The sequence below is a fragment of the Canis lupus genome, chromosome 19 (assembly GCF_011100685.1).
Source record: "Canis lupus familiaris isolate Mischka breed German Shepherd chromosome 19, alternate assembly UU_Cfam_GSD_1.0, whole genome shotgun sequence".
Classification (NCBI taxonomy): Eukaryota; Metazoa; Chordata; class Mammalia; order Carnivora; family Canidae; genus Canis; species Canis lupus.
Window position 1 is genome coordinate 4,273,674 of NC_049240.1, and position 21,526 is coordinate 4,295,199.

The window sequence follows — 21,526 nt, forward strand, 5'->3', positions numbered from 1 at the left end:
AAAATTTCTTTACTATATTGTCAGGAATAGTTCTTAGGGCTTGACATATTAATATATTAATATTCTAAACAACCTTAGTCTGAGTAACCCTTCCAAGGTTAGACAGTTCTTTAAGTGGTGGAGCAAGGATTTAAATTCAGATAGTAAGTAGGGCTCCAAGAGTCCAAGCTCTGAAGCATTATACTCTGATGAATTATATTCCACCCCTTTCACGCCAGTACTCACTCACACCCCCCCCCCCCCCAACACACACACAGTTATCTTTTTGGAGTTCCACAAATCCAAACTTGACCTTCATAGGGTGCTTACATAACACTGTTTACTTTCCAGTTTTTCGGTTTCATACTCCTGGTCATTCTTTAGATCTCAGTTTGAATGTCACTTTCTCAGAGAGGGATTGCCTTTAGCTGGTACTCATCAATCTCAACTAGAGGCTGTTCTGTTATTTTTGTCCTAGGCCCCCAGTTTTCTTTTTTGGTTAGTAGCTACAACTTGTGATACAGTAAACTCCCACGATGAGGTGATTAAATAATTCTAAAAACCTTAGATCACAAAAAATATGGCTTTATTGTGAGTTTAATAAAACGACCCAACACAGTGTGTTGAGGAAGATGTGTGGAAGGGGTTCCAGGACTCAGATAAAGACCTCCCAATCAGTCAAAGGTCTGGTTGTGGTTTGGTGCCACCTGGTGGGTAGTTGTGTATTCCAGTGACAGTTGTTTGAGGGTATAGTGGAAGACGGGAGCCAATTACCACCAGTTAACTTAGCTGAATTCATTCATGTATTCATGGTGTTCTATTCTGTTCTATTTATGTTTATTTAATGTTTCCACATGATGCTTCATAAAACCAGGGACCTTATCCTTTGCATTTACGGTATTGCTCAGAGTTAGGCACCAAGTAAGTTTTCAATAAATTATTTGTTGATTGAATGAGATAGTAAATGAGAAGACATCACGAACCAGAAGAGAATGCCAGGAATTTTGTATTTTATTTAGAGATTGACAAGCAATATGGTTTAACTAGATGTATGGCTTTGTAGAGGCATATGGTAGAGAGAGAGGTAAGGCTAGAAAGATAGAGTGGAACCAGACTGTGGTGGCCTTTGAATAAAATAGTTATTAGGAACTGTGTGAAATGTGATCTGGAGAAGATGAGAAGTGAAAAGGACATTTATTTTAAGCAACTAGCACATACTAACATAATAGAAATAGAAGGTATAGCTTCTAAAATACTAAGTTGGGGGTAGTAAATAAAGTAAACTTGACCAATCTAATAAAAGGCAACAAAGGAGAAAAAAATGGAAATACAAATCATAAATCAAAATAGTAGAAATAAGTCCAAAACACCAGAAATTATATTAAAATAATCTATGGTGATCTTAACATGAGTCTGTGTTATTTTTAACAGATACACAAAACAAAATGTTATAAAAAGGATAGAATAATATCTTCATCCAAAAAATCCTAACCAATGTAAGCTGGTGTAATAAAATAGAATTTAGTGTAAAAAATTTTTTTTAAAGATTTTATTTATTTATTCATGATAGTCACACAGAGAGAGACAGAGAGGTAGAGACCCAGCAGGCTCCATACAGGGAGCCCGACATGGGATTCGATCCCAGGTCTCCAGGATCGTGCCCCGGGCCAAAGGCAGGCACCAAACCACTGTGCCACCCAGGGATCCCTAGTGTAAAAAAGTTTTAATTGGGGGCAGCCCCGGTGGCTCAGTGGTTTAGCGCTGCCTTCAGCCCGGGGTGTGATCCTGGAGACAAAAGATGGAGTCCCATGTCAGGCTCCCTGCATGGAGCCTGCTTCTCCCTCTGCCTGTGTCTCTGCCTCTCTCTCTCTCTCTCTGTCTCTGTCTCTCATTAATAAAATACATAAAATCTTAAAAAAAGTTTTAATTGGGACAGAGACTCTTCAAACTGCTAAAAGGAACAACCCAGAAAATAGAATCATCATAAACTTATATGCATCTAACAACATAGCCTTGAGATATCATTTAAAGCAAAAACTTTTAGAATTGCAAGTAGTGGACATGCCTACAAAACATGAGACTTTAACACACCTCTGCCAAAATTGAAAAATGAAACAGATAAAAAATGAAAAATGAGATCAAAGAATTGAACCACAGGATTGACAAACCTCATAAACTAGAGATATGTGGAACATTGTACCTAACCTAATAAAATGTTGTACAGGGTTATATACTTTTTTCAGTTATATGTAGGTCAGCTTTTAACTGTGTACTAGGTTATAGACAAATCTCAACAATGTCCAGAAAATCTGTATCATTCAAAATGTATCAGTTCATCATAAAACAATAAAATTAGAAAACGAGGTGAAAATCAAAATACTTTATATTGTCTCACTAATTAATGGATGAAAGAGAAAATGAACACTATAAAATATTTGCAACTAAATAACAATGAAAGCATTGCATATAAAAATTTGAGATGGGATTTAAATAGAACCCACTGGAAAATTTAGTAGCTCTAAATGCACTTATTGGAAAATATGAAAGATATAGTGAGCATATGTTCATCTAGATGGTAATAAAGGTCCAACAGAATAAATCCAAATTAAACAGAAGAAATTATAAAGATAAAAAATAAATATTAATGAAATATAAAAGAAAATAGTAAAACCACAAAGTTTAAAAAAATAGATGAACCTCTGAGAAGACAGATCAAAGAAAAATGAACACTATGAAGAACAAGAAATATGACCAATAGAATAGTTTGAAAATCATAAGAAAATACTATGAACCACCTGTTGCTAAGGACTTTGAAAACCTGTGGACAATTAAAAAAATATAAATGTATGTAAATTACAACTGACTCAAGAAGAAATAGAAAACGTTCAAGTCAGGCTTTTAAGTTCTTTAATTTTACATATGCATTTCCTCATTCAAATAAAATCCATCAGACCCAGGCCTATTACTAAAATTTCAAGGAATACATAAGCCTTATTATACAATTATGGAAACAGTAAAAGAGAGAAAGCTTTCCCAACTTATTTTATGGAGGTGTAGTTAACCTTAACTTTAAAATGGACCCAGCATTTAAAAAAAGTAAGTTTCTTGCTGAATTTATGTATCATAATAGCTACAAATATTCTAAATAAATAATAGTAAATCTAGCACTGGTTTAAAAACACAAAATGGGGTCCTTGGGTGGCTCTGCCTTTGGCTCAGGTCATGATCCCGGGGTCCTGGGATCCAGTCGTGCATTGGGCTCTCAGCTCAGCGGGGAGTCTGCTTCTCCCTCTCCCTCCGCCCCTCCCTCCTGCTCATGTGCATACCTTCTCTATCTCTCTCAAATAAACTCTTAAAAAAAAATACATGATGACTAAATACATACTAGGAAGGCAAAGAAGGCCATTGGAAAATCTGTTAATATAATTTGCCATATGAATAGATTAAAAGAGAAAACCCATATAATCATCCCAGTAGATCCAAAAAGCATTTGTTAAAATTCACCATCTTCTGAGACTCTTAATCTGGATTGGGACTTGATAAGGTGTCTATATTAAAGATTTATGGCAAGTATCATATTTATTATTGATATATTTATTTATTAAATAATATCATATTAATTATAATAGGGAAACAGGGTGTCAGCTCCCATCTTTCTAACAAGCGTAATTTCCAGGGATTCTAGCGAATGGGAGTAAGAAAAACAACTAAAAGTCATGAAGATCAGAAGGGAAAAAACAAAATTGGTATTCACGATGTTTTAACACAAAAATTCTAAGAAACTGTATAGATTTTAAACCTGCATAGAGAGTTAATCAGGGATACTGTATACAAGAACAACAATCAGAAAATGATAAAGATGTGGTGTGTACACACACACACACACACACACGCACACAATGGAATATTACTCAGTCATAAAAATAGAATGAAGTCTTGCCATCTGTGACAACATGGATGGACCCAGAGGATATAATATGCTAAGTGAAGTAAGTCAGACAGAGAAAGACAAATATCATACAGTTTCATTTAATATATGTGGAATCTAAAAGAAAACAAAAACCACAAACAGGTCCATTAATACAGGACAAAGTGTTGGTTGTCAGCTATGCTTCAGTAATGAAAATTTAAAAATAAATTTTTTTTTAAAAAAGATCCCATTCACAATGGTAAAAAAAAACTTAAATAGGTATCTAGGAATAAATCTAACAATAATATGCAATGCCTTTATGAAAATAATAATTTAACTTTATTGAGGGGCATAAATAAGTGAAGAGATAAACAACTTAAGAGAAAATAGACCAAAACCATTTGATTTCCTTTAATCCTTAACCCACAAACACACATGGAAAGATGGACAAGATAGAGCTGTTAATTCTTCTGCATCTATATATTCAGAACAATTCCAGTCAAAATCTCGAGAGGACTTGGTTTTGGAGGAATTTTATAAACTCTTAGGTAAAGATCCAAAAATCTAGACAATTATGCAAAAGAACAAATTATAGGGTGCTTGCCCTCCTTCCTACAGGAATGATTCTAAGGCCCTAGAAAAATTTTATTTTATTTAAAGATTTTATTTATTCATGAGAGAGAGAGAGAGAGGCAGAAACACAGGCAGAGGGAGAAGCAGGCTCTATGTAGGAAGCCTGATGTGGGACTTGATCCCAGGACTCTAGGATCATGCGCTGGGCCGAAGGCAGGCGCTAAACTGCTGAGCCACCCGGGGATTCCCCTAGAAAAAATTTAAATGTGTTGTTGGCCTGCAGACAGTTTATGAGGATAGACTAGAGACCCCAGAAACAGAGTAAGAATGTATTTATACCTGGCATTATACCTCTATAATAGACATAGATTTATAAGTCAGTGGGAAAGGATGGACTATTTAATAAGTTACATTGATAATTGACTTTTTATATAAAGAAAAAGGTTTTAGCTATTTCATACCCTGTTTTTTCAGTTGATGTATTCCTTTCTACCCTTTTTTATTTATGCAGCAGTCATCTCCCTCGCTCATAAGCATCCAATGTAATTTGATTAATACATATTTTTAACATATTGTGTATATGCTGTCGTATATATTTAACATTTATATAAATGGTCTTATGTATCCTACTGTTTCCTACTCTTTTTGGTAACTACTGTTTTTAACATCCATGCATGTTGCTTTGTATGTATCTAATGTGTTGCTGCTTATTGCCGCACAATACTCCACTGTAGATATCCATCACATTTTATTTTTGTAGCACTGTAGATATCCATCACATTTTATTTTTGTAGTCGCCCAGTAATGGATACCCATAACTCCTTACTTGTGTCAGCTATTGTTGCATAACAACCACCACTCCCCCTAAAGTTTATTGGCTTAAAACGAGAACTAGTTCTTGGTTTTCCTGACACTGTGGATTCTAGCCATTTGGTTCTGCTGAGATGAGCTGCACTGATTTCCCTATCTGTGGTCATCTGTGGATCAGTTGGGAGCTCACCAGTCTAGGTGGGCTTCAGCTGGTACAACTGAGCCCTCCTCCCTTCTTTCCAGTTATCTTACATCTTTTTCTTACAATGTTGGTCAAGAACTCTAATATGATGAGGAGTGGTGATAATAATTGGCATCACTATTTTGTTCCTAATCTTGTAGTGTATTTCAAATTTCAACTTGAAGTTTAATGTTTGTTGTAGTTCTTAGCGTATAGGGAATTCCCATCTATGCCTTTGTTTTGGTTTTGTGTTAAAGATGGTTTTTCTGCATTTTTTGGGTAGATCATAATTTTTCTCCTTTAAATCTATTAATGGGGCCAGTTAATTTATGGATTCTCAGATGTTGAACTCTCCTTGCATTTAAAGATACATGTTGCTCATCATTTTGCTTTGTTTTCCTTTAAGTTTAGGACCTTTCATAAGTAATATGGAAAGGAGGTTTTGGACTACATTTTAATTTCTTTACTACTTAGTACTTATTTTCTTCTTTATATAATTTACACAGTTTATACAAGTCATCCACATTTAAACTTAACATATAATTGTTCAAAATACTGACTTATTTTTTATATGTATTGTCTCTGTGGTTATTTCTCCCCCTTTAGCTTTATATTTGCGCTTTCTTTGTTTTTGATAATTCTTGCCGAGGTCTGTTTTACTAATCTTTTCAGAATCATCTTTTGATTTTGTGAATCTGTACTATTTTTAAAAATCACTGTTCTCAGGACACCTGGGTGACTTGGTTTGTTAAGCATCTGACTCTTCATGATCTCAGGGTTGTGCGATCAAGCTCCCATTGGGTTCTGTGCCAGGTATGGAGCCTGCTTAAAATCATCTCTCTCTCCATCTGCCCCTTCCTGCACCCTCTCTAAAAAAAATTATTGTTTTCTATTCATTTTTCCTATTCTTTTTAAAAAAAATTTTTTTAATTTTTATTTATTTATGATAGTCACAGAGAGAGAGAGAGGCAGAGACACAAGCAGGCTCCATGCACCAGGAGCGCGATGTGGGACTCGATCCCGGGTCTCCAGGATCGCGCCCTGGGCCAAAGGCAGGCGCTAAACCGCTGCGCCACCCAGGGATCCCCACATTTTTCCTATTCTTTATTATTTATTTCCTTCTATTTCTTTGGTTTTGTTCTGTTGATTTGTCCATCTTTATGAATCAAATGCTTAGCTTGTTTAAGACCTTTTCGTCTCCTGACCTCTGAGTTCTCTTTTGTGTCACACCTATTTGACATATTATATTTTAATCATAATTCGTTTCTACATATTTCTTAGTTTCTTTATGATTTCCTTTTTTATTCCAGGGACTATTTAACATACATTGGAAGGTAAAATGTGTATTAATTTGACTGCATCAAAGTCTAAATTTTTGTAGGACAAAGGATACTATAGACCAACCAAATTAAAAGTCAAACAGCAGTTTGGCTGAAGGTATTTGCAACACATATCTGAATTATCATCTAGAATATGTTAACATTCTATAGATCAATAAGACAAAAAGTATCACAGAAAAATGACAAAGGATGTGACTAGGCAGTTTAAAGGGAAGTATTATAATAGCCAATAAGTACGTGAAAAAGTAACCTCAGTACTTAAGTACATGCAGATTAATATGACAGTTTTTTTGTCAGCCAACAGATGGAAAAAATTTTAAAGTCTGATTATATTTTATATTGACAAGAATTTGAGAGAAGTGGATACTCTTAAAACATCATGTGGAATTTTAGGCTTTCACAGCTACTTTGTGTGAGTGACATAAAATTAAAAATGCACTACTCTATTATGTAAAAATTCTATTTGTATGTAAAAATTTATATTATATACTGTGGAGACAATCTAGCACGCATGTTTAAGGAAACACGGAGGAGTTTTTTGCAGCATTGTTCATAAAAGTTCAAAGTGGAAATAAATTTATTTGCTGACCAGTAGATAATTTGATGAATAAAGTGGGATAAACTCATGCAGTGGAATAATGTGTAGCATCTAAAAAGCATAGCTATATTTATTTATACCAACATGGATAGAATGTAAATCTTGAATGGAAAGAAAGAAAATTTTAGCATGGCATATATAGAATAATGTCATTTATGTACCCAAAGCATGCAAAATAGTATATATATTACTCTGGGATTCACACACACACACGTACACAAAAACATAAAAGTGTAAAAAATAGACTAGAGGACTAGAGATAAAACTTAATGGTAGTAGTTTTTTCAGAGAGATGGGATGGTGAATGAGAACTGGGGGTGGTAGTATTCAAAGATGCTATCTTCCCCTGTAATGTGTTATTTCTTATGGAGAATAAAACATTTTTAGGCATAAATAACAAAATGTTAACAGTTGTTGGTTCTGGGTGTTGGGAAGGTGACTGTTATGTTATTTTTTATAATTTCATGTATCTTTTAAATCCTCCTCAAAAGTTGTATAGTAGACATGTTCCTAAACTAGGATCATAAGTGACTCAGATTTGTAACCTGGGATGATGGTAATGTTATTGATAGAAGAAACAAAGGAGATTTGTAGATAAAAGACCTTTAAGTACCAGTGGGTTGGCCAAATAAAGATGTTTGCTATATAATTGGAGATTAGAACCTAGATCCAAAAAAATAAGTCAAGCCTGTAGTCAGTGATTTTTGAATCAGTAAAGAAATAATATTGAAAATCCCGGCAGTCACTGGACAATAAATACAATTCTTGGGAGAGTGAAGGATGAAGAGAGAAGGTGGTTAAGGATCCCACTTTGGGAGAAAACCACATTTAAGGGTTGTGCGAAAGTGGATGAAATCAACTGAAATAGAAAACAAAGGCGGACAGTTTATTCTCATGAAAATTAAATGAAGGAAAGGTTTTCAGTAGCAGGTGATTAATAATGTCACTTGTTCAGAGAAGTAGAGTCAGGTGAAGACTAAGTGGAGATAGATGGATTTGGCAATTCAAAGCTCAGTGATGACCTCTGAGGAACTTTTGGGTGGGTAGAGTGCAGAAGCTCTCTTGTAAGAGTGAAGAAATTAGTTGTTCTGAATATTCCTTTAGGAATCAACCAAAATAGTATTTGATTTAACTCCATTATAAATTTTTTTCATGAACATGCTAAATGAGAATGTGTGTTATTAGCTCTTACACAGTTTCACAGGAATTGAAAAAAATTTCCAAAGTATTCAAGATACTCCATATTCTCTAATGATAACAAACCCAAGCCCTTGAAATCACTTGTCATAAATGTTATCTAAAATATAGAGATCATTAATTATTTAAACTCATTTTGCAGGAGGTCTTGTACATATGGGTGCTTAATAAATGCTATTTGGAAAGAGCTGTTTGTCTAATACTGTTAGAAAAGACTAGCTACAATATCAGTCTTCTAGGAGTGGCTGCTAAGAATCAGAAGCAGTGTGTCTACCTTCACCATAGAGTGAAGAGTCAACAAGCTCAAGGAGGGTCTTGCCCAGGATAACTTAATAAGTAAAATGCAGAAAACGTGAATCTAAACCAAACCATCAGCTTTTTTTCTTAAGGCTTTTATTTATTTATTTTAGAGAGGTAGAACATGAGGGAGCACGCGGGGGGGGGGGGGGGGGGGGGGGGAGAGGGGAGGGGAGGGAGGGACAGAGAATCTGGAGCAGACTCTGTGCTGCCCTGAGTGCAGAGCCCCACTTGTGGCTCCATCTCACTCACTGCCGGGAGATCATGACCTGAGCTGAAACCAGGAATTGGACTGAGCTACCCAAGTGCCCCAAAACTATCCATCTTAAAAATGGTACATAATGAATCTTTACTCAGTGTAGAGTGTTTGTAGTCCATAAATGCATATGGCAAGGTAGCTTATGATAAAATAACTTTTAGTAATCATGGATCTCTTTGAGAATCTAAAACAAGCCATGGCCCTTCTCTTTAGAAAAATGCTCATTGTACTAACAAAACGTTGGCTTTGTGAACCCCTCATTAAAAATCTATCCTTTATAAAGGCTTTTTATACATATAAATACTTTAACTTTCCAGGGTCATAGTCCAAATGTAGTATATACTCACTATTTCTCTAATTTCATGTATAATCAATTTCATATATCATACTGTCTTTAAGGATTCGACCCTTAGTGGGAGGTCTGTGTGAATTAGGAAGGCTTAATTTTTTTCTTTTGTTATATAACAGTGCTACCAGGTGTAATAATAGATGCCTAGGACAGAAACTTGCTCAAAGCAAGTGCTAGATAATTACTTGTTGAATAAATGGATGAATATGCAACTATGGGTTCAAACACCTTCATTTTAATAATACTTTATAAAAACTGACTATTAGGGATCCCTGGGTGGCGCAGCGGTTTGGCGCCTGCCTTTGGCCCAGGGCATGATCCTGGAGACCTGGGATCAAATCCCATGTCGGGCTCCCTGCATGGAGCCTGCTTCTCCCTCTGCCTCTCTCTCTCTCTCTGTGACTATGATGAATAAATAAATAAAATTAAAAAAAAAAAACCAAAAAAAAACTGACTATTAAGTAAAACAAATCAGCAGTATAAAAAACTGCAAATAGATAATAGCATAAAATGTGAAATAATTCATTTTTTTCTCTGTAAATCTGTAGACTGTACTTCTACATCAGTTGTCAAGGCTGATGAATTAAGCTTTGCTGAGTGGTCCTAAATCACTTGATTTCCAGTTTGTCCTTGATAAGCATATTTTTCTTATAGTGTAGTTTTCTTGACTTTTTTTTCTCTTAAACATTGCCAACACATCATATCCCAGCTTTAAATTTTGTTAGTAATTCAGTTGTATCAGAAAGCTTAGACCATCTGGCCTCTTACTCTCCTACCATTCACTGCTTAAAATTTTTTTTCATTTTTTTTCTCAATTTGTCAGAAAGACATTAACCGTTGCTTTAACGTTTGACATTAAAAAGCAAAACTTCAATCATTTTGCAACTTATAGTTCATAAATACAGTAGCAGTAAAAGGGATTTAACTTTTAATCTATTTTAGGGCACCTGGGTGGCTCAGTGGTTGAGCGTTTTGGCTTCGACTCAGGTGGTGATCCTGTGGTCTTGGGATCGAGTCCATGCCCCGTTCCCCCCCCCCCCCCCCCCCCCCCCCCCCCCCGCAGGGAGCCTGCTTCTCCCTCTGCCTCACTCATGAATAAATAAATAAAATCTGTTTTTTTTTTTAAGGATTTTATTTATTCATGAGAGACACACAGAGAGAGGCAGAGACAGAGGCAGAGGGCGAAGCAGACTCCATGCAGGGAGCCCGATGTGGGACTCGATCCTGGGACTCCAAGATCACCTTCTGAGCCAAAGGCAGATGCTTAACCGCTGAGCCACCCAGGCGTCCCTAAATAAATAAAATCTTAAAAAAAACCCTTTTCATCTGTTTTTTAATTTCTAAGTTTTATAGAAGATTGCTCTTTAGAATTTTTGACCTTGAAATAATAAGATACTACATGACTGATCAAATTATTTAATTTCTTGGGCCCTCAGTTTTTCCTGGCAGACACAGGCAGAGGGAGAAGCAGGCTCCCTGCAGGAAGCCTGATGTGGGACTTGATCCCAGGTCTCCAGGATCATGTCCCAGGCCAAAGGCAGGCGCTAAACCGCTGAGCCACCCAGGCTGCCCTAAATTGGTGATTCTTAAATAACTCTCATTGTTAGAGAGTTGTTATTACTAACATAGGAAATTGGCATCCTTCTTCCGAATTGTAGGAAGATAGCATTAATGCATGGAACGTCTACTCCCTTAGATTCCAACCCATAATTCTTTTTAAACTTTAAAGTCTGTGCCTTTTGTTTTTATTAGTATCTAATAGAGCACATAATTATATATTTGGTTTTTAAAATGTAATGTATCTAACATGGTAGTGAGGAAGAGAGATCATGATATTCAGGTTCTTTATTTTTTGAAAAATTCTAGGTGATGTTTCCTCTAGGATTTTTTCAATCTGTAACATTTTATGATTCTTTATACTAGTTAAATGCAAAGCACAAATGAAATCATCAAGGTAATCTAAAAATAAAAACATCTGAAACTTATATGGTACTGGAAACAATTATATATCTATATCTCTCTCAAGAATGTTTTCCATTTTGGTTACTATGGGACCGTAAAATCAAAAAGCCAAAGGAATCTATTTTTTTTTTGGTTATATTAGACTGTAATGATAATGATTATATTATAAAGACTTATTTTTAAAATGGAGAGGTTGGAGGTTAAGAGTTGATGCCCAGACTATAAAGAATTAAGAAATGGGAAGAACTGCTCAGGATTCTGTAGTTAAAAGTTAAAGTTATTTATAAACTTTACCCTTTTTTAAAAGCCTAAGCTGTGAAATGTAACAAGAGTTTAAATGCCTTCCTTCTGTATTAATTTTCCTTTGCAAACAAATTACCCCAAATTTAGCAGCTTAAAGCAGCAGTCATTTATGGTAGTTTTTATGGTTAAGGATTGGGGAGTAGCTTACTTGCTGGCTGTAGCTCAGGGTGTTTCCTGAAGCTGCAGTCCTCTGAAAGCTTGGTTAGGGCTGACGGGCCGGTCTTCTAATTAGCTCAGATGTAAGGCTGTCGGCAAGATACCGTTGTTTCTTGCCTAAAGGGCCTCTCCACAGTTACCTGAGTGTACTCATGACATGGCAGTTGGCTTCCTTGTAGAGTGACCCAAAAGGAAGGGATCAAGCGGACCGTTTCTGAAGTCCCACACCATCACTTCAGCTTTATACTGTTGGTTAGAAGTGAGTCACGAAGTCCAGCTCACACTCAAAGGGAGAAGGGCATTAGGTTCTATGTCTTGAAGGAAGGAATATAAAAGAATTTTCAGGGATGCCTGGGTGGCTCAGTCGGTTAAGCATCTGACTCTCAATTTCGACTCAGGTTACAATCTCAGGATTGTGAGATCGAGGCCCATGTTGAGCTCCACACTGAGTGTGGAGCCTGCTTCAAATTTTCTCTCTCCCTCTCCTCCTGCCCTTCCCCTGCTTGCTCGCTCTCTATAAAAGAAGAAAAAAAAAGAATAATTTTCAGATGAGAAAATGGACAGGTACTAAATGCATTATAATTAATAGAAAGGTCTTGTTGCTTTGGTGCTTCAGTGGTGTTTGAGGTTAAGGGCTCTGGAGTTAGTACTTCAGTTCAGATCCTGGACCAGCCTTCCATGAACTGTATGACCTTAGTCAAGGAACCTTAGATTGCACATGTGTAAAATGAGGACAACAGTAATATATATTTCACAGGAACATGGAGAGGACTCTGTGAAAAAAGTGAAGGTAAAGCATGCAGCATAGCGGCTTTTGTTTCAGGAAGAGATAGCTATTTTATTTTATTTTACTTTATTTTATTTTATTTTTTTTGCCCTCGTAGGACATAGCTGGGATTTTGATGTAGGAGAGATCTTTCTGTAATGTCATTAGTAGAGTATGAATTTCTCTCAAGTGTCTACCATGATAAGCAATCCTTACTCAGTTTTTTATTCTGCTTATTAACACCTGCTTACTCTTGAAGACTTGAGAAATGCAGAGGAGTGTGCACACGTGCATACAGTATATTACATACACCTATTCACATGTCCTATAGAGTTTGAGTCATGATGGTGTTAGAAATATATATTTAAATCTTGGCACATGTGTATTTTTACTATCTTACTGTATTGTTAAAGATTTTTCAAACTCTTTTTAATGGAACAACCCATTGAGTGTCTTACTTCCTCAGGCAAGGTCCAGGAAATGAAACTCCTGGGGTCAGAGTGTGTGAACCTCTTTCAGGTTCTTGACATATAGTGCCACGCTGCTTTCCCGAAAGTCTGTACCAATTAATACCTCCAGCAGCAGCCGCCGCCGCCGCAGCCTATCCTTACTTGCTGTTTCCAATACAGTGTTTTTGGTTTCTAGGAAGTGTTGGTGGCTCTTGAAAGCCTGGTTTCGGTAGCAAGGCAGGACTGCATAGAGCCCGGGGAGTTGTGTTTTTACAAGAGCTGTACATTTATAGGAATATTTTCCGGCCTTTCTGAATTTATGGTCCCACGCCCGTACACTGTGCAGTATTAGGCAGGGGTAGATGCAGCTCCTCTTCTCCTGGCGCTCAAAGGGCAAGGCGGGGGGAATACATAGGATCAACATGTACAAAGTAAAATTCTCACATACCATTGACTTGTTAGGATCTATCTCAAGAAGCCAATTGTGAGGTGGAAGTTACCCATCAGGCTGCAAATCGAGTCGTGTACTGCATGTTCCTTCTTGAGCCACGTTAACCTGTTGCCTCCGGAAAAGATAAGCTTGTCTTCCTTTTTAAGTGTGTGAAAAGCTACTGGCTGATAGTGGAGATTCCGGTTTCTGGTCAGTTTTGGTGAGGTGTCAGCGCCGGCCAGGGCTCCCCGGTGTCCCCTGCCCCCCCATCCCCCCGTTAAGGTGCTGCGTGGAGCGGGCGGCCCCGGTTCACACCGACTAGGGGCGAGGGAGCTCCCGGCCGCGAGGCGCCTCCGGCCCAACAGGTGAGGCTGGGCCCGGCGCGGGAGGGGGCTCCCCGGGTTCGGGGGCCGTGGCCGGGCGGTGGCCTCCCGGCCGCTGCGGGCGGGGCGGGGCGGGGCGGGGCGGGGGCGCGGCGCCGGGGCCCGGGGCCGGGGGGAGCGAGGCGGCGGGCGGGGGGGGGGGGCCGGGGGGGCCGGTCCCGGGGACTCCCGGCGACTCACGGTGCGGACGGCGCTGCTGTGCGGCCCGCGCGCGAGCCCCGGGGCGGCGGGGCTTCGGCCCCTCAGGGTCATTTCAGTGAGGCTTCCCGCGGGGGCGGCCCCTCGGCGGCGGGCTCGTCGTCCCCGCGTCTTCCTCCTCGTCCTGGTCCTCATCCTCGTCCGCCGCCGCCGCCGCCGCTCCGCGGGGGTCGCCCCGGCCCCTGGTCCCTGGTCCCTGGTCCCTGGTCCCTGTCCGGGCGCGGGCCTCGTCGTCGTCGTCCTCCGCCGCCTCCCCCGCGGGCCGGGCCGGGCCGGGCCGGCGTCCGCCTCAGGTGCGTGCGGCCGGGGCGGCGCCGGCGGGCGGGCGGGCGGGCGGGCGTCGGGACTTCCTGTGTGGGCGCGGGGCGGAAGGATCGCGCCGCCCGCCGCCGCCGCCGCCGCCGCCGCCGCCGCCGCCGCCCCTGCCGTTGGTGCTGGGGCCGCTGAGCCCCGCGGCGGGAGGCGGGAGGGAGGCGGGAGGCGGGAGGCGGGCGGCGGGCGGGAGGCGGGAGGCGGGCCGGCCGCGGCTTCCTGTCGGCGCGCAAGGATCCGGGCGTGCGAGTGTGTGCGAGTGCGTGAGTGTGTGGGGCGCACGGCGTGGCCCGGCCGCGGGTTCCGCCTCCTCCCCCGCCGCCGCGGCTCGCGGTGGAAGCCAATGTGAGGCGGCAGCTCCAGCCCCGGGGTAAACATGGCGACGTCGCTGCAGGAGGGGCCCACGAACCAGCTGGATCTGCTCATCCGCGCCGGTAGGGACGCGGGAAGTGCGCCCCGCGCGCCGCGGCGGCCGGCGGGGGGCGGGGGCGGGGGCCGGGGGGGCCGGGGTCGGCGGCGGGCGCCGTCACGGGGCGGCCGGGGAGGGGGCGGCGAGCGCGGCCATGGAGGCGGCGGATCAGGAAGTGAGCGCCGCGGGGGCGCCTGCGGCCGGAGGGGCGCTGTCGCCGCGGGCTGCGCTGGGCGGGCGGCGGCCGGGACCCGCCGCAGCCGACTCGGGGCCCGGGGCGCGCGGCGCGAGCGCTGGAGCCCGGCGCCGGCAACCAGGAAGTGAGCGAGCCCGTTGTCCGCCGCGGCGCCTGCCACGCTGTCCGCCGCCGCCTCCGCCCGCCCGCCCGCCCGCCCGCCCGGGGCTGCCGCGGGGCCCGGGGTAACGGTTCCCCCCGGGGCGCCGGGGGTGCCTCGGGGCCCGCCTCCCGCCCCGGCCCCTGCCCCTGCCCCTGCCCCGTCCCCGCCCGCGGGCTGCTGCCCGGCGCTCGGGGGCGGCGGTCCCGGGGGAGGACGCGGACGACGGCGCGGGGCGGCACGTTTACTGGGGCGCACGGGGGCGCGGGCGGGCGGGCGGGCGGGCGGCGCGGGGAGCCCGGGCGCCGAGCGGCCCCGAGCGGCCCCGAGCGGCCCCGCTCCCCTCCGCTCCCCTCCGCTCCCCTCCCCCCGGCCTCCCACCGCAGCGGAAGCGCCGCGCAGAGGACGGCCCGGCGCCGATTGACGGGCCGCGGGTCCCAATCTGCTCGCCGACAGGTTCCAGGCGAGAACGCTGGCCGCGGGGGGCGGGCCCGGGCGCTCGGCGGCCAATGGCGGCGGGGCGGGAGCGAGGCTGACAATGCACGCCTGGAATTGGAGGGAAGAGGAGTGTAAACACGGAAGTGGCCGCCGTGGGGGATGTGCGGCGCGGCGGCGGCGGCGGCGGCGGAAGGGCCCGGGCCGGGGCCGGGGCCGGGGCCGCGGGGGGCCGGGCGCGGGGACCCGCGGGGACCCGGGGAGGAGGGGGGGCTGCGGGGCCCGGGGGCGCACCCGCTCTGCACCGTCGGCGGGGGGGCTCCGGCACACGAGGGCGCGTCGCCCGACCTCGCAGGACTTTGAGCCCGAATGAGTGGCCTCCGTGCTTCGGCTGGGCTGGGCCGGGCGTTGTGGGGCACGCCGCGAGCAGCCTCGCACTCTGTAGCATGTCCCATCCCACGACTCAAAAGGCCCCAAGGAAAAGAAAATCACAGTTCACGGCGCGGCCCCTACAGCACGTTTCCCAGTTATTTCAGGTACGAGCAGGAACTCAAGGATCAGGAAGGCAGACCTTGGGGTCCTCCGTGTACGTTGGGTCCGTTAACACGGGCACATGGCTCCAGGGCCGGTGCCGAGGTGCCTGCGCCTGTGGGTCGCCCCGGGGAGCCTCGAGCCACTGCAGGTTCCGGGCTGACGTTGCCAACGAAGATGCCGCTTTGGCCAGCGTCGGAATCAGGAAGCTGAGCGGCCGCAGGTGCTCTGCGGGGAGCGCAGACCTGGAGCCAGCCCAGCCCCAGGCGCAGCCGGTCTCTCCCCTCCGGAGAAGGCGGCTTCTGGATTCTGAGGTTGAGCGTCGTTTTCTGGCCCTGGCGCATTCCTTCAGTATTTGTGGATCTTAACAGCTGAAGTTTCCTTTAGGATAATAGTGTTTTGTAAGGAATGTTTTACATATAGTTGTGTTCAGATTGCTTCCTCCATCATTTTCATGTAAGCTGAAGCTCTTACAAGCCCCTGTCGTAGAAGGAACTTGAGACAGGTTTGCTGATTGACCCAAGTGTTGAGGAAGGAAGGTGGTCGCGGATGAAGAACCACGGATCTCACTCAGTAAAAATTTATATTGCCGCCAGTTTCCAGGGATGTCGGGAGAGGCATGTTTGTGAAGTTTGTATGTGTAAAATAGAAGGGTGCCTTTTTTTCCCCCTTGAGGGGACTGTGTGTTAGGCATGATTCTTCCTTACAAAGGTCTTACAGTCTGAGTGAGGAGACAGCTGTAAATCTCCCTAGTACGGAAATGCTGATACAACTACAGTGATTGCTGTAATGGTTTGATTACTAGTGCTCTAATGACTGATTATTAATGAAGACTTACAGAGGCGATAAGCTTTAGGTTGAATATTGGCAGCATAACTCTTGTTTCTAAGCAATTACAAAGCACTTCATATTACCAGTGCTGTATTGTTATATTAGGGTACCAGGGGATATACTTTTGCTGTTAATTTTCCTTCTTTTGAGGCTTAACAGTCAACTTTAGTTATCAGCTTCAGCTTTAGTTACCAGCATTTTTTTTTTTTTTTTTTTTGCTGTCAGAAGAGTCTGAGTTAAGAATGAAATAAATAAGCTTGTTTATTAAAGATCATTTATTTCAACATACAAAATACTTTTGTGGTGAAGATTTGACACATTTTGTGAAACTTTGACTTACACCGTGATGTATGAGAAAGAGTCTAGACCTGAAGTCAGGAGAGGAGGATCACATCTCACTGTCACGGAACTAGCTCTGTGTTAGTGACTTAACTTCTTTAACGCTTCATATTTTGGTAAAAGGACAAGATTGGCTAGGTGATCTCTACATAACTTTTAAGGCTCTAAAATTATAAGTCGTTTCAATAATTTAATGGAAAGTGAAGGCTTCTTTTTCTTTCTGGATTTTTTACATTACATGGTGTGAATGAGGTGTGTCTGTAAGGTCATTACATAATTGGGAGGTTCATTTCTGCTAGCCAGTGTTTGTGCCAAATTGGAACTTGCAGCCAGGTCGGTCTATACATTGAGTGAGACTAGGATACAGTTTTGGATCATCTTCATATACGTATACATAAAAGTTCTATATATATATATCATATATGTATATACACACACACTGTTAATCTTTCATGTATAACAGATTACAGGAAAAACATGCCTATAGGGAAAAAGTCTTTATGTGAAAGTATTGTGTACCTATGATCTAGATTTTCTGGAAGATTTTCAGTTTAAAATGTTCTGCCTTCTTATTTTCAAGTATACTTTCTTTGACTTGTTTCTTCTCTTTTTGAGAAACTGAGAATTAAATTGGAGAATTTGAGAGTTGAGAGATATGGTCACCCAACTTTTGTTCTATTAGGTCGCTGTTATTAAATGGGAGGGAGGGAGTTTTCTGGAAATCTAGCTTAAGTATTTTAACTGATAAGACAAATCTGTCTAGTTTGTCAAAGTTCATTGTGAAATTTGAACTTGAAAATCTTATTTCCAGTTTACTGTAAATGGAAATATCTGGTATCAATCTTGAAAAGTTAAATTTGAAAACAATTTAGGATGTGAAAAGATGAAGCATATGTTGAAATAAAACTGGAAGAATGGCATTCACTTTTTGTTTTTATTTTTCAAGATCTATTTATTTTAGAGAGTGAGCGTGAACACAGCTGGGAGGGGCAGAGAGAGGGAGAGAAACTTCAGCAGACTCTGTGCTGAGCTTGGAGTCCCAACGGAGCCCAACGCGGGGCTCAATCTCACTACCCTGAGATAAGGAAGGACCTGAGCTGAAACCAAGAGTCGGAGGTTGAACTGACTGTGCCACCTAGGCCCCCATTATAAAAAAAAAAAAAAAAAAAAAAAAAAAAAAAAAGGAAGAAAGAAAAAATAAATTATTTAAAAATGTGTTTAAGAAATTACTTTTCAGAAGTCATTGCAGCATTATTAGTAAAATTCATGAAAAAAATGAGTCGATGAATAACATCAGTATTTAAGGATTCAATCAGGATAATTGAACATAAAACAATTTCCTTTAGAAACATGTGGCTGGTGGAGAAGGGCAGGCAGGAGCATGTTCTTGATAATTATTTAGATACCTTGTGTTATCTATAGCTTAAATGTTCAAAGGGATGCAAAGAAAGTATTTATGAAAAACTTGACAAAAACTCCTTTATGTGTAAGTGGACAAAGTGCTGCTGTACTTACGGAAAATGGAGTCATCGTTTTTCATCTGTACACTTGTTTAAAAGCTAAAGCTTATAGAAACATGAGGATAGAATTGGGTGTTATTACTATGTTTGGTAATAAATTATAGCTGCAGTTCTTAAAGACTGAAATAAAATCTGATCTGAGGATCTGGGGAGTCAGTCCCTAGACTCTTTCAGGGAGTCTGTAAAGTCAGAATTGGCTTCATAATAATTCTAAGACATTATTTGCCTTTTCACTTTCAGAGTTTTCTAGAGGCGACGTGATTTGATTTTACAGGAAATTCAGTGAAGAAGCAAATATGAATCCAACTGCTTTCTACCATGTATTAAAAAGATTTACCAAAATGTACAACAAAGCTACTCACTAATTTTATTATAGAAAAGCTATTTTTTCATTAAATTACTTAAAAGTGTTAGGTTTATTATCTTAAATGAATTGATAAATATTTTAATGTCTTCTTAATTTCAATTGAATAGAATAATGTCTAAAATTAGGACTTACATAAACAGAATCTCTTTGTGGTCCTCATTAGTTTGAGTGTGAAAGTTTCTTTTGACCAAAAAAGTTTGAGAGTAGCTGTGTTGCAGTTTTGTTTTTGTTTTTTGTTTTTTGTTTTTTTTGGTTTTCTTTTCTTTTTTTTTTTTTTTTTGGTCTGCACTTTTCAGTACCATAGCCAGTAGCTATTTGTATTTGTGGCTGAAAAACTGAATTTTTAATTTTTAAAAATTTTAAATGTAAACTTAACAAGCTGTGGTAAACTTTTATATTGATTACATCTTGAAGTGACAATAGTTTGGCTATCCTGGGTTAAAGGAAAGGCATTAATTTCAGTTTCCACTTTTTAAAATCTGGCTGTCGGAAATTTGAAAATTATACGTGGCTCACGTATTTTCATCAGGGAGCTCTGTTTTAGAAAATAATTTTAGTTCCTTTTTCCTTTTAAACTTTTAAATTGTAACTATATTGATTAGAAAGTCAGAGAAACCAGAAAAGATGGAGTGTCCCAGAGTTTCACCTTTGCCTCTCCCCCTCCCCTTTTTATTACATTCATTTGTATTCTTCACTCACCTATTATGCCTTGGGGCATTAGAAGATAAGCTGTGGTAAGTCAGGTGCCTGCTTCTGCCTGCTTGAGGGATGACCTTGTATTATTAGTTTATGGTCTTTTGCTTGTAGGGACATACTACTATCATTTAAGGAAGGGTTTTCTAATTTTTTCCCATTGCTCTCAAATTAATTGCTATTTTTATTTTTGACTTTAAGAACTTTGTTATGAGCTAGATCCATTGCCAGTATTCTCTTCTGCAAAGCTGAGAGGTATGTCTCTTGTCAGACTTAATTACCAAGTTTGGTATTTTGTAACAGCTGTTGAGTGAGTCTGGAATAGTCTACCATACAAACACCAGTTGATTAGAAAGCTGGAAATGGAACAAGAAGACTTTTACCAATAGTAAAGGAGGACATGAGCAAATTTGATTTTTGGCACTATGATTAAAGTTAAAATTCTTTTGAAATTTATTTGATACGTTTATTTCTTCAAGAGGAATTGACCAGCAACACCAAGTACTACTCTTTAAGTAGAAAATGATACCTGTCAGATTACTTTTAGCTTCATTGTTTCTATTTTTAAAAGGAATTGCTCCCCCCCCCCCCATTAATTTCATACACAGGTCTAAAAAGATCCTAGTAAATCAAGTTTTAAGTAAGAGATAAGGATTTTTCAGCCCTTGCCTATAGTGTGCTTATTTGCTTCCTTGGATTGTACAACACTGTTAAATTCATGTTTATCCTTAAGAATTGTGCATAATTCTAGTTTAAATTGTATTTTAATTACTGAGTTAAACGAAATGAATTGAAAAATTTTCAAAAATTATCAAAAGCTATTGACATAACAAAAATTTTTTTAAAGTGCTTTCTTTTTCAAATGGTGAAGTATTCTTGGAAACTGGTAGGTACACTATTGTAAATTGATCTAAGTATGAGCTGTTAGGTATTTATTCGCATGTGCTCAGAGTTACTTGATAAAAATGACAAAAAGTAGAATTAGAAAGCATAAAAAAAAATCAGTGCTCTACTTAACAAGCTCTTAGCTTACAGAGTAAATTATTTTATACCTTTCGCTAGTTTTGAACTGTTTTATTTCCATTTGTGTTTTTGATACTACTGTTTATGTTTTTGAACTATTAGTACAAGCCTCACGAGGCCAGAGATCCATTCACATTTATCTTTCACATTTATAACACAGGGTCTGGCATATGTGGTAAATGCTCAACACCCAAATGTTGACTGTACATAGAGTACTAGATCTGATTGAGAATATTCACAGAGAACGTATGCATTTTTTATATTCTCACCCTAAATTTAAAATATGAATTAATAAACTGCATTCTTAAGTTTGTATGTGTTCTGTTTTACTCTGTAAATGTAAAATATTTCTGGGAAATAATATGTTGAATTTAGGGGGAAGGGGAATTTGAGGTCAGAGATAGGAGCAAGAAAATGCACTTTTTAAGAAATGATTTCCAAGGACATGACTAACATGAAATCATGGTTTTATGAATGGGCCTCAAACTACATAAAAACCTGGGGCACCATTACTTGTAATTGTTAGGCATGCTTCATTTTGCTTATAACTGAAAACATTAAAAACTTGGGTAAAATTCTGTTGCTGTATTA

At 41.2% G+C, this 21,526-nt stretch overlaps 1 protein-coding gene and 1 long non-coding RNA gene across 20 annotated transcripts in view; one reads left to right on the forward strand and one right to left on the reverse strand.

The window, feature by feature from the left end:
- Nucleotides 1-21,526, forward strand: part of ELF2 (E74 like ETS transcription factor 2) — a 97,685-nt gene that overhangs the window by 61,689 nt on the left and 14,470 nt on the right. For 2 of the 19 annotated variants that reach the window (XM_038564617.1, XM_038564619.1), the window contains exon 1: nt 14,693-14,886. The exons of 13 other annotated variants lie outside the window; for them this stretch is intronic. In XM_038564617.1, the coding sequence (XP_038420545.1) occupies nt 14,829-14,886 (58 nt within the window). In that variant the 5' untranslated portion in view covers nt 14,693-14,828. Of the gene's footprint in view, nt 1-14,690; nt 14,887-16,143; nt 16,168-21,526 lie in introns of those variants that run through there. 4 more of the 19 variants (XM_038564616.1, XM_038564615.1, XM_038564621.1 and 1 more) reach the window with 4 other exon arrangements.
- Nucleotides 11,321-13,967, reverse strand: LOC102155998. Its single transcript, XR_005373887.1, has 2 exons — nt 13,578-13,967; nt 11,321-12,428 (listed from the first exon to the last, which is right to left on the reverse strand). It is a non-coding gene; the product is annotated as an uncharacterized LOC102155998 (long non-coding RNA).